Source organism: Bos indicus, chromosome 5, assembly GCF_029378745.1.
Source record: "Bos indicus isolate NIAB-ARS_2022 breed Sahiwal x Tharparkar chromosome 5, NIAB-ARS_B.indTharparkar_mat_pri_1.0, whole genome shotgun sequence".
Taxonomy (NCBI): domain Eukaryota; kingdom Metazoa; phylum Chordata; class Mammalia; order Artiodactyla; family Bovidae; genus Bos; species Bos indicus.
The window spans coordinates 105,042,204-105,055,614 of NC_091764.1; the positions used below are offsets into that span (position 1 = coordinate 105,042,204).

Sequence of the window (13,411 nt, forward strand, 5' to 3'; positions counted from 1 at the left end):
AAGAGTCGGACACGACTGAAGCAACTTAGCATGCACGCAGTACCACTCCAACTTAGAGGTTTCTTTTTTCCTATCTTTGCTTTTCAGAAGTTTGATTATGATGTGTCTAAGTGTGTGAGGTTTTATTTTTATTTTTTGACCTGTTTGCTTGGGGTTCCTTGGAGTTCTTAGATCTGTTTTGTTAATTTTGATTAATTTTGGAAAATGATTGGGCTTCCCTGGTGGCTCAGACGGTAAAGCATCTGCCTGCAATGTGGGAGACCTGGGTTCGATTCCTGGGTCAGGAGGATCCCCTGGAGAAGGAAATGGCTATCCACTCCAGCACTCTTGCCTGGAAAATCCCATGGACGGAAGAGCCTGATAGGCTACAGTCCATGGGGTCGCAAAGAGTCAGACATGACCTCATGGATTATTAATCATAATCCATGCAGATATTCCTTCTATCCTGTGTCTCTTACTCCTCTGGGACATCAGTTACATATATGATACCTTCTTTGATACTGCCCGTAGCCCTTGATTGATAGATTCTATTTTCTTCTTTAGTCTTTGTATCTTAGTTTGGATAGTATTCATTGACTTATGTGCAAGTTTATTGAGTCTTTCCTCAGCTGCATTCAGTCACCTTCTAAGACACTCTAATGAAGACCTTTTTCATATCTGATAAAGTATTTTTGCTCTAGTATTTCCATGTTACACTCTTGTGTTTCTGTCTCTCTGTGGAAATTCCCAATTTTCTCTTTTGTATTAGAGTCTTCCTTAGTGTATTATTATAATTATTTTAAAGTCCCTGTATGGGACATCCCTGGTGGTCCAGAGGTTAAGATTTCACCTTCCATTGAAGGGGGTGTGGGTTCAATCCCTGGTTGGGGACTTAAGATCCCATAGGCCTCATGGGCAAAAATCAAAACATACAACAGAAGCAATATTATCACAAATTTAATAAAACTTTAAAAATTGTTCACATCAAAAAAAAAAAAAAAAAGAAAAAGAGAAAGGGAGAAAATCCCTGTATATTTATGGCATCTAGATCAACTTTGGTTTTATTGATTTCCTCATTTCTTGACAGTACATTTTTCATGTTTCTCAAGCTTAAAAAAAAACAAAACAACATTCATCTATTTTTATTTATTTGGCTGCTCCAGGTCTTAGTTGCAACATGTATGCTCTAGTTCCCTGACCAGGGGTCGAACCCAAGCCCTCTGCATTAGGAATGTGGATTTTTAATGGCTGGACCACCAAGGAAGTCCCTCTCAAGATTTTTTTTTTCTCAATTCTGGACACTGTGTTTTAAAGGACAGTAGAGACTGAAGTACGTGGTATTTATGCCCAGGAATGGGCTTGTGCCTCTCTGTCAGGCCTTTAGTAGGGGAGTGGGGTCAGGCCAGTCAGAGGTGGAGGTGGCTTTGGATGTCATTGCTGCTGGAGTCACCCAGCACACTACAGACTTCAGATCCCTTCAGTGGTGGGATCCTGTGACTGCTTCCTGGGGGTTGTTGTCAGTGTTCCATCACCAAGCCGTGTCCGACTCTCTGCGACCCCATGAACAGCAGCACCCCCATCAACTCCTTCACTATCTCCTTGAGTTTGCTCCAACTCATGTCCATTGAGTCAGTGATGCTATCTAACCATCTTATCCTCTGTCGCCCACTTCTCCTCTTGTCCTCAATCTTACTCAGCACGAGTCAGCTCTTTTCCAATGAGTTGGCTCTTCACATCAGGTGGCCAGAGTATTGGAGCTTCAACTTCAGCATCAGACCTTCCAATGAAATATTTAGGGTTGATTTTTCCTTAGGATTGACTGGTTGGATCTCCTTGCTGTCCAAGGGACTCTCAAAAGTCTTCTCCGGCATCCCAGTTTGAAAGCATCAGTTCTTCGGTGCTCAGCCTTCTTTATGGTCCAACTCTCACATCCGTTGTAGGCCACTGGAAATTGGTCCTCATGGTTCCCTTTCAGCACTTTGCCCCATGGGGTCTCTCTCTTGCCCCTCACCGGCGTTAGACTGCTGATTTTTGTTACCCTGTGCTTGAGGCTTTTGGTTTAAAAGAAAGATGGTTCAGGGAGATGGGTGGGCTTTCTTGCCTGTATGCATCTGAGGGGGCTCTCTCTGGCTCCTACATTGTCTACAGTCCTTCTCATGAGAAACCTGGTGGTCTTCCCATAGGATCTTGTGAATGAGTACAATCTCCTCTTGTGTCTGGAGTGCCCAGTTATTCAATATGTCACGCTGACCTCCGCTCAGCTTCCAGCTTAAATTTTTTTAGCTGTTTCTTCCTACTCACTTTATGGGACTGCCTTTCTGTCTCATGCTCAACAGAACTGTTGTGAGTCCATTTTTCCTTGAAGGAGCTTGTCATTTTAAAAAAGTGTGGCTCATCTGGTTATCTTGCAACCTCTACTTTCTAATGGGCTCACGAAAAATTTTGATTCACAGGTTATCTCGCTTTCTTTTATCGTTAGGATGAAACCTACATTTCCTGGCAGTTGTCTACATCCTAAGTGGAAGCAGTGCTCTGGTGGTCGATAAATAAGTTTTATTTGTTCCCTTTACTCTCTAGTCCTTAGATCAAAAGGTGAGCTGAGCTCCTATTTCCCTCCTGTGTTTTATGTCAGAGGCTCCTAAGAAATGAAATATACTTCTCCTCTGTGGATTGTGTTTTTCTCATCAAGCATCCATAATCAATACTCATCTAAGGGAAAACCCCCTTTTAGAGACTGAATGTGGTCATTTATTAACCGTGTGATCTGGGAAACAAAAAGATATGGAAAGTACCTTTTCTTTCAAAAAGAAACCACTTTTTATAAAAAGGAATTCATGAAAAAATAGAGAGTTAAAAAATGCAGAAAGATAAAAAAATAAAGCAATAAAAAACCACCCATAGTCCCATCAGCCAAAGACACTATGATCCATATTTTACCTAATTTCTTCCAGTTATTTTTCTATGACTGTATTTATATTGGTTTGTATACATCAGTGTGTGTGTGTGTGTGTGTGTGTTTGTGTGTCTGTGTGTGTTAGTTGCTCAGTCATATTTGACTCTTTGTGACCCCATGGACTGAAGGCCACTAGGCTCCCCTGTCCTTGGGATTCTCCAGGCAAGAATACTGGAGTGGGTTGCCATGCCCTTCTCCAGAGGATCTTCCCAACCTAGGGATTGAACCCAGGTCTCCTGCATTGCAGGCAGATTCTTTACTGTCTGAACCACCAGGGAAGCCCATACATCAGGATGTATGCCCCCGAATTTGTGTATTTTATCCAAATAAGCAGTTTCAAAAAGGTGTGTTTTTCTGTGGGTTGAGTGCTATGGCACTCATGAAATTCTGATGTTATTCATGTGTGTCTGGTAAAGATGTCAAAATATATGACATATTCTCAGTTTGCTGTTAGGGCTGGATTCCTTTGTGCAACTTCTTTCCATGAACAGGTGTGCATATGCGATTCTAATGGAATGCGATTCATTTCAGAAAAGACCAGTTGTTGACTCCTTGTGCTGAGGTCCACCCCCCACCCCCCCAGCTTCCCCAGATAACTTCCGTCCCTTTCCATTTGTGCTGACCCTTTGTCAGGTTTAAAGCAAACAGAAAGAAGGAAAGTCCATGATGTTCTTAATGTATGTTTCATTTCCTTCTTTTTCCAGAAAGTATTTTGGAGAAAAGATCGGACTATATTTTGCCTGGCTGGGATTATATACATCCTTCCTCATCCCGTCGTCTGTCATCGGGATCATCGTGTTTCTTTACGGATGTGCAACCATCGAAGAAGATATTCCCAGGTGAGCTGACGTTAAAGGCGAAGGCTCAGTTCCCACGTGTCAGTCGTTCAGAGTGTCATCCCAGTTTCGGGGACATCGTACATTTCACACGTATCCCTCCAGAGCCCACTCTGTGTCCTCCTTCCCACTTCCCTTCCTTCTCTCCTGAGAGAGTGGGGAGCATCGGATTCTGCGAAGGGCTCAGAGCCACGCTGATTGTGGCCACTTCCTTTCCTGGTCAAACTCTTCTCCGGGACCAGGGTCTGATTGGGCAGGTGGAAGATAACTGGTGAGAAAAGAAACCAGGCCTGCGAAAAGCTTTTTTCCCCTCACTTTTGTGGCATTTTTCTCTCATTTCCCACACAGACCAAGGCAGCAAGTGTTGAATGGTGTTGGGTAAAGATGGCATCTATGTGGCCAGATACTGCTGGAATAAAATGCTATGAGTGGAGAACACCTCAGCCCTGGCTCTGGGAGTCAGAGACTGCAGGAGGTGACAGGGGGCTCTTGGAGATCCAAGAGATGGAACAAAGGCTGGTCCTGATGAGGAAGAGAGATCCTACAAAAAAAATAGACACTCAACAGAAGAACATCCTTTAAGGTGGACTGTTTTACATATTAGCCTTGAAATGGGGTACCTTGCTCCCTGACTTTCCATTTCTTCGGCTGTGAAATGGCAATACTAACACCTGCCTCATGGTGGTATCCTGAGGATTAAAGGAGACAGTGTCTGGCACCCAGCAAAGTATTCATAAACAATTCTTGAATGAACCAACATAAGCAGAAATAGAGTACAGGGGACAGAAGAGACACTTAGCCAATGTTTAGAATTTAAAGCTCTTGGCACCTCCAGAACTGTCCTGGCAAACTGAAGCATCATTTGTGTGTTTTAATACTCTTGCAGTTGCAAGTGATAGAAACGCATGGGAACTAGCATAAGCAAAAAAGGGAATTTATCCTCAAGGTTCGGTGGGGAGGCCTCAGTGGAGCCCGTGGCTGGCATGTGGCTCACCCAAAGACCATGGAAATAAGGATTCCTTCTATTTACTGGCTGTCTCTGATTCTTTCAGGTATTTCTTGTTTCACTACAGAGTTTCTCCATAGGATGTGAATGTTGCTGCTAGTAGCTCACGGGGTGTCACATTTTAAGAGCTTTATATGTGATTGATCCTAAGTGAAAAAGTCCTGTTGACTCTTTTTGGCCTAAGTGAAGGCTGTCGACCAGCTGATCATGTCTGGGCTGGGGGGGCAGGCTGACACCTTGCCATGGGGATTCTCCTTCAATAGCCCGGGGGATGGGGGCACTGGGCAGCCTGGAGGTGTCCACTGCAGTGAGGGGTGGTGATGGGGAAGTCAGGACCTCCTGAAGAAACAGGGAGAGCTGGGCTGTTTGAAGATAGCGTGGTAAGTGGTAAGAACCAGGTGGCTCTGGCCTCTGTGTCACTCTGTAGAAAAGCTCTTGCGAATTAGCAAAACTGGCGATGACATGTATGTAGTTAGAATAAAGCTAAATACCTTAGTATAAGCACAAGGATTTGAATATTTTTGTGTATAGAACCCTGTCATCATCCATCCAGGATTCTTGACTGGAATTCTGGGACCTTTGAGCTATGTTTTCAGGGCTCTGCCGTCCACAGCATAAAGGAAGAAGGTGTGTGTGTGTACGCACGTGCTCAGTCATATCTGACTCTTTCCAACCCCATGGACTGTAGCCCACCAGACTCCTCTGTCCATGGAATTCTCCAGGCAAGAATACTGGAGTGGGTTGCCATTTCCTACTCCAGGGAATCTTTCCGACCTGGGGATGAAACCCATATCTCCTGCACTGGCAGGCAGATTCTTTACCACGGAGCCACTTGGGAAGTCCAAAGGAAGAAGGAACACACACTGCATTCCTAGTGTGAGTTGTACCAGTGCTGGATGGTTTTTATGTGCTGTGTCTTCGATACTGAAGCGATTGATGTTGTCAGCAATAGGTGTTCTTATTCTCACCTCAGAGAAATGGAGACATGGTCTCCATGGAGAGGCAGCGTCACCTAACTTGTCCAACTTCAGCAAGTAATGGTTGACAGGGTTGGGATTTTTTTAAAATTAGCCCCTGGTTCTAACCCAGATCAGTGAAATCACATTGATGTTTTATTCATTTATTTTTTACCCATGCCCCTCGGCATATGGAATCTTAGTTCCTTGACCAGGGATCGAACCCACAGCCCCTGTAGTGGAAGCGTGGAGTCTCAACCACTGAACTGCCAGGGAAGTCCACCATAGTTGAGATTTGACCTCTGTTGCTTCCTGGCTTTCCAGGTGACTCAGTGGTAAAGAACCCACCTGCCGATGCAGGAGACTCAGGAAATGCAATTTCAGTCTCTGGATTGGGAAGATCCCCTGGAGTAGGAAATGGTTACAACACTCCAGTATTCTTGCCTGAGAAACCCCATGGGCAGAGGAGCCTGGTGGGCTACAGTTCATGGGGTTGGAAAGAGTCAGGCATAATTAAGCAACTGAGTTCACAGGCACATGCCTCCTACTCCAAGCCTTTGCTTTCCCCAGTCATCTGTGGCGTCTTCCCCAGGGCTCTGACCCTCCTTGGCAGCCCAGGAGCTCTAGTTGGCCCCTCCTGGTGCCTTCTCAGAGAACACAGCTCCGTTGCCCCATTATGATGGCTGGGGATTGGGGTCTCAGGTTGGTCCAAACTGGAGGACTCATCCCATGCCCTGAGGACCAACAGCTCGGCGGGCAGAGAGTCCACGTGCTGGTTGATATCAGGACTTGAGACTCGTGCCCTGGTTCCCCACATGGGAACCCCCACATGGGAACCATGGTCTACACACGCTACAAAGGCGTGTGCCTACACACACGGTGGGGCTCTCGTATGTGTGCAGGTGTGTGCTTGTACAATGAGATCATCATCATTGCAGATACATCACAATGCCTGTCGGGTGTGTGATGTTTTATCAACTATGGATAGCAGTCCATTAGTGGATTATAGAATCAATTTAATGGTTATCTTTTAAATGAACTAGAATAAGGGTCTTCCCTGGTGATCCAGTGGCTAAGACTCCAATCTCCCAGTACAGGGGGACTGGATTTGATCCCTGGTTTGGGAACTAGATCCTACATGTTGCAGATAAGAGTTCACATACGGCGACTAAAAGGTCCTGCGTGCCACAACTATGACCCGGTGTAGCCAAGCAAATAAATACGTGTTTCTGAAAATGCAGTAGAATAAGACTAAAGGAAATCAACCCTGAAGATTCATTGGAAGGACTGATGCTGAAGCGGAAGCTCCAGTACTTTGGCCACCTGATGTGAAGAGCTGACTCACTGGGAAAGACCCTGATGCTGGGAAAGATCAAAGGCAGAAGGATAAGGGGGTGACAGAGGATGAGATGGTTGGATGGCATCACTGACTCAATGGACATGACTTTGAGCAACCTCCAGGAGTTAGTGAGGGACAGGGAAGCCTGGCGTGATATAGTCCATGGAGTCACAAAGAGTCGGCGGATATGACTGAGTGAGTGAACAACAAAGATTAAGATAATATAGAGTAGAATGAAATATAATTTTAGTATTCATCACAAGAAGGAAGTATCAGAATTGTTTCATGACATTTAATTTAGTGATATAAGTGTGTTTATGGATACAGTGTATGTCTTTATTTGCATAGTGGAGTCTTTTGAACTTTTTCAACTTTCCGAAATGAAAATGTGTAAAATTGGCTGCTGTAAAATTTGAAATTTTGATTCTCAGTTTTTCAGACTCAGAATAAGGTATGGCCAATCAGGAAGGTGTAAATAGAAAAAGTCAAGCATATCATGAAGTAGTTTTTGAGAGCTGCTCCTCAGTCATAATTGTATATCTATCAGAAGTCCAAGCTCTATGCCTGATGAACACTCACAAACAATCCGTACCACTCCTTGTCAATAAAAGCACAGCCTCTAAATCCCAATACAGAATCCAGACAAATTCACACCCTTCGAGGGTTTGTGTCTATCAGCCGCTCCTTGTTGTCTGGCTGTTGTTTAGGTGCCAAGTCATGTCCGACTCTTCGCGGACCCATGAACTGCAGGACGCCAGGCTTCCCTGTCCTCCCAGCCACTCCTAAGCGATTATAAGCTTTCACCCTTCCTGGGATTATTTTAAAGGTCTCCACTTTGGGCATTAGGCCTGGCATTTAGTATCTGTGTATCACTTTTAAAAAAATGTTTTATTCTGAGAACCGTATAGATTCACTGGAAACAGTAAAGAGAGTGCAGAGGGGCCCAATGTGCCCTTCATCCAGTTTCCCCCAATGATTATGTTTTAAAAGCCACAGTCCAGCATCAAAACCAGGAAAGTTACATTGTGTGGAACTTTAAATGGTACCTTTTATCACCGATAACTTTGATATGTGAGTCACATGCTTCACTTAATAGTATTTCCATATGTGCAAGATATGTCTATAGAACCTTCGTCTGCTTAGCAAGGGGTTGGTTCCATTTGTTCCCCATTTGCTTACATGCATAGGAAAGACTGGAGCATTTTTTTTTTTAAAGGTGATTAATCTAAACCATATTTTAAAGAAAAACTGGTTACTTTAGAGCTGAGATCTTAATAGCAGATGTTCTGTCTGAATTTCTTGAATAATTGCCTCCCTTTGTGGCTAGTAGAGCCCTGTATGTCACTTGAATTGTGAGCAGTGGGTCACTCATTGAGAACACCACCCACTCCAGGGTCTTGGTTCACCTGATGGTCAAGCCATTCATCAACCTTCTTCTGTGTCCGAGAGAACATGATCGGTTGAAGAAACATGTCATTGGATTTATAGCCACTGTGGCTTCTAACTAAGAATCTGGATGATGCAGCTAGTGAATGACCCAGCCCTGACTTTAGTGAATGACCCAGCCCTGACTTCAGTTCTCGGGGCGTCTCCCCCTTTTTCAGCTTGTCTCAGAGACTACAAAGTCCTTTAATGTCATCCTAAGGCAGAATTTCTCCAGAATCCTCTTCCAATTGCTTGCATCAAAAAACTCCAAAGATGCAACAAAAAATATCCAACCCAATGCATGCAGAGCATTCTGACTTCAAACCTAAATGATGTGGGACTGTCCATGCTACCATGGCTGCCATTTCATACAAATGATTGTCAGTTGACTGTATTCTAATTTTAAAACCATGTATGTACACAGCATTCACATTTCAAAGTACTCTGTACTAAGGTGGTGCTAATATTTTTTTTTCCCCTGACCTTTTAGCATGGACTAGTTTTGATTGAGATTAGATTTTCTAGGATTATGTGTCTCCCTGTATATATGTAAAGAATCTCCATGACAAAGCAGTGGCAGATTTTATTTTCTTGGGCTCCAAAATCACTGCGAATAGTGACTGTAGTCATGAAAATAAAAGACACGCTCCTTGGAAGAAAAACCGTGACAAACCTGGACAGTGTATTAAAAAGCAGAGATATCACTTTGCCGACAAAGGTCTGTAAAGTAGCAGCTATGGTTTTTCCGGAGGGCTTCCCTCATAGCTCAGTCCATAAAGAATCTGCCTGCAATGCAGGAGACTCGGGTTCAATTCCTGGGTCAGGAAGATCCCCTGGAGAAGGAAATGGCAATTCTCTACATTATTCCTGCCTGGAGAATCCCATGGACAGAGAGGCCTAGCAGGCTACAGTCCACAGGGTCACAAGAGTCAGACACGATTTAGGGACAAAACCGCTACTGTCCTGGTTTTTCTGGTAGTCGTATATGGATGTGAGTTGGCCATAAAGGCGGCTGAGCACCCAAGAATTGATGTTTTTGGACTGTGGTGATGGAGAAGACTCTTGAGAGTCCCTTAGACAGCAAGATCAAACCAGTCAATCCTAAAGGAAATCAACCCTGAATATTCATTGGAAGGACTGATGCTGAAGCTGAAGCTCCACTACTTTGACCACCTAATTCGAAGAGCCAACTCATTGGAAAAGACCTTGATGCTGGGAAAGAGTGAAGGCAGGGGGAGAAGGGGGCAGCAGAGGGTGAGATGGTTGATTGGTGATGAATCTGAACAAATTCTGGAAGGTATTGAAGTATAGGGAAGCCTGGCATGCTGCAGTCCATGGAGTTACAAAGAGTTGGATCGACTTAATGACTGAACAGACACTTTAGAAGCAAAGCTGTTTGCTAGACTTTGTGCAAACTGACAAGTTTTCTGTGTGAATCTGTTTTCTAATTGGTACTCTCCTCCTAAAAGCACCAGCTCCTCTACCAGGCAGCCATCACATGTCTGGCCCAGAAGACTTCAGTCCTGCTCTCCAGTTACCAATAAACACATGCCCAGGTGAAGTCAGTGTGGCTGAACTTACTATTAAGAAATTACTATTTAATATTGTCGATGTGAGTGAGTCACCGATCTTGACAGTTGCCAGTGGAGTGCTCAGCACCAAGTCTGTGGAGGAGCTGGGATTTATCCTGAGACCCGGAGTTTCCATTCTCTCACACAAAAGGACTTTCCCTGCCGAGGCTCATTAAAAACAAGCCTGAGAGCTGGGACTTGACAGTCAACGACAGCCCTCGGTGAAACCTTTGACTGCTTAGCGATGGAAGCTAAACACAGGCATCCAGCCGGCTTCTGGGTTTTATCTAAGCCCTTGGCTCAGGCACCGGGGTACCAGCTCCCTCAGCCAGCTGTACTGTGCTCGGTAGTGCCCTCTGCTGCCTCTTTGTGGAGAAAACCCAGCTGTGGTTTCAGCCTGTGATCCCTGCCTCCCCATCATGGGGTCTCCTCCAGCTGCTCTGTGAGAACAGCCAGTGCTTTCTTTTCGTGAAATCTCTAGTTCTCCACCCTTTTCCCCAAAGTGATGAGCTTAGCCATCTACTCATCCCCGAGGGCAAATATCACACACCGGAGTGATGAGTTCATTCATTTTCCTACCAGACTGCAATGTGGAGGGTTACTGGGGAAACCAGTTGGGGCTGAGAAATCCTCGGTTCTTATTTGCAAGCACCTGACGAGCCTGAAGTTACTGGGTCCAGCTGATCCACCCAAGTGAATGGAATTTCAAATATATGCATAAGTCCAGTAAAGAGAAATATACTGAAAAGAGGTGAGAATAGAGGTGATGTTTATTTGACTCATGCTTTGTTCTCTTGGATTCTTGGAATCTAGACTTTGGGAGAATTTACCCTATTCTTCCCTGGTGGCTTCCCTGGACTTCCCTGGTGGCTCAGAAGGTAAAGAATCTGCTTGCAACACAGGAGACCTGGATTCGATCCCTAGGTTGGGAAGATCTCCTGGAGAAGGGAATGGCAGTCTACTCCAGTATTCTTGCCTGGAGAACTCCATGGAGAATTCTTGCCCAGGTTCCATTCCAGAGGAACCTGGAGGGCTGCGGTGAGATCACAGAGAGTTGGACACAACTGAGCAACTAATCTTTGTGATCATGAGATCACAAAGAGTTGGACACAACTGAGCAACTAATACACACCTTATTCTTCCAGCCTCTCACATCCCATTTTGTGGTTAGGATAATTCTTATTAAGTTGAGGTTACTAATCTGTCTTCTCCAAACAGTCACATGGTTGATTCACTTAGAAGTTGGGCTTCCTCCCTCCTGACTCCACTCATCTTTGCATGACTTCTTCCAGGAGGAAGACCTTGTGCTGGTCGAATGGTATACTCATGTTGATTCCTCCGTGTGACCATCCTAATACACTAATGAGGTAGCTCGTGCTTGAATGAGGACGATAGACTCTGACCTCTGATGAGTGACTTATTCACAAACCATCAGCCCCATAGACTCAGCACCTTTGGATGGGACTTTATACAGCACTGGGCTTCCCTGGTGGCTCAGCTGGTAAAAAATCCACCTACAATGTGGGATACCTGGGTTCAATTTCTGGATTGGGAAGATTCCCTGGAGAAGGGAACAGCTACCCACTCTAGTATTCTTGTCTGGAGAACCCCATGGACAGAGGAGCCTGACGGGCTACAGTCCATGGGGTCGCAAAGAGCCGGACACAACTGAGCAATTAACACTTTCACTCTTTTGTATGGTACCATCCAATGCACAGCATAACTGATATGTGGTCACTCACTTTTGTTGGTTCACGTATAGTGATGGCTTCCATACCTCCGAAGGTAGCCCATCTATTTTTTTTTTAATTTATTTTTTTCCACTAGAGTATAATTGCTTTACAATGTTGTGTTAGTTTCTGCTGTACAACAATGTGGATCAGCTGCTGCTGCTACTGCTAAGTCACTTCAGTCGTGTCTGACTCTGTGCGACCCCACAGACGGCAGCCCACCAGGCTCCCCCGTCCCTGGGATTCTCCAGGCAAGAACACTGGAGTGGGTTGCCATTTCCTTCTCCAATGCATGAAAGTGAAAAGTGGAATTGAAGTCGCTCAGTCGTGTCCGACTCGTAGCGACCCCATGGACTGCAGCCTACCGTCCATGGGATTTTCCAGGCAAGAGTACTGGAGTGGGGTGCCATTGCCTTCTCTGGGATCAGCTATATGTAGACATATATCCCCTCCCTCTTGAGCTTCTCCCTTCCACCCCCTGCTCCCATCCCACCCCTGTAGGTCATCACAGAGTGCTGAGCTGAGCTCCCTGTGCTGTGTGGCAGCTTCCCTCTGGGTCTCTTCATACATGGTAGGGTCTATAAGTCAGTGCTGCTCTGTCAATTTGTCCCACCCTCTCCTTCCCCTCCTGGGTCCATAAGTCCGTTCTCTAAGTCCGTGTCTCCATTCTTTCCCCACAAATAGGTTCATCTGTATCATTTTTCTAGATTCTATATCTATGCGTTAATATATGGCATTTGTTGTTTTCTGACTTGCTTTGCTCTGTTTGATGGACTCTAGGTCCAGCCACATCACTACAAATGACCCAATTTTATTCCTTTTCATGGCCGAGTAATATTCCATTGTACATATGTACCACATCTTCTTTATCTGTTCATCTGCTCACCCAGTTTTAAAGACAAGATACTAAAAACAGTACTCCCAAGGGGAAGAATCCAAGCCCAGCTCTGATCTCATATGCCTTGTTGACGGAGTTACTGAAGCAGCCAGGGAGTTCCAAGTGGGAGGGGTTTTGGGGGTGATGGACTTAGGGAGGGTCCTGCTTGGAGCCCTGTGACCCCACAGCCTCTGTCTCCTGCAGCAAGGAGATGTGTGACCAGCAGAACGCCTTCACCATGTGTCCCCTTTGCGACACGTCCTGTGACTACTGGAACCTCAGCTCGGCCTGTGGGACAGCGCGGGCCAGCCACCTGTTTGACAACCCTGCCACTGTCTTCTTCTCCATCTTCATGGCTCTGTGGGGTAAGTCATCACCATGAGGCTGGCTTCTGTGCAGGGCACCTTCAGACGGGTGCAGGGACCAAAGCCAATATTCTTTAATCCTTATATCTTTAGTAAAACTTTTATTTACTTATTTGGTTGCTCCGGGTCTTCATGGCTGCGCGGGCTTTTCTCTCGCTGTGGTGGGTGGGGGCTACTCTCCTGGTGTGGAGCACAAGCTCTCGGGCTCATGGGCTTGCACCTGCTGGGCTCTGGAGCACAGGCTTAGTGGCTGTGCATGGACCTAGTTGCTCTGTGGCATGTGGGATCTTCTCATACCCGGGATTGAACCCGTGTCCCCTGCATTGGCAGGCAGATTTTTTTTATTACTGAGCCACTACAGAAGCCCCTAGTCC

The 13,411-nt window shown here is 45.4% G+C and overlaps 1 protein-coding gene across 1 annotated transcript in view; it reads left to right on the plus strand.

Moving 5' to 3' along the window:
• ANO2 (anoctamin 2) overlaps positions 1-13,411 on the plus strand; it is a 337,179-nt gene that overhangs the window by 152,251 nt on the left and 171,517 nt on the right. The window contains exons 11-12 of the mRNA XM_070788788.1: positions 3,637-3,771; positions 12,877-13,037. Of these exons, the coding sequence (XP_070644889.1) occupies positions 3,637-3,771; positions 12,877-13,037 (296 nt within the window). The remainder of the gene's footprint in view (positions 1-3,636; positions 3,772-12,876; positions 13,038-13,411) is intronic.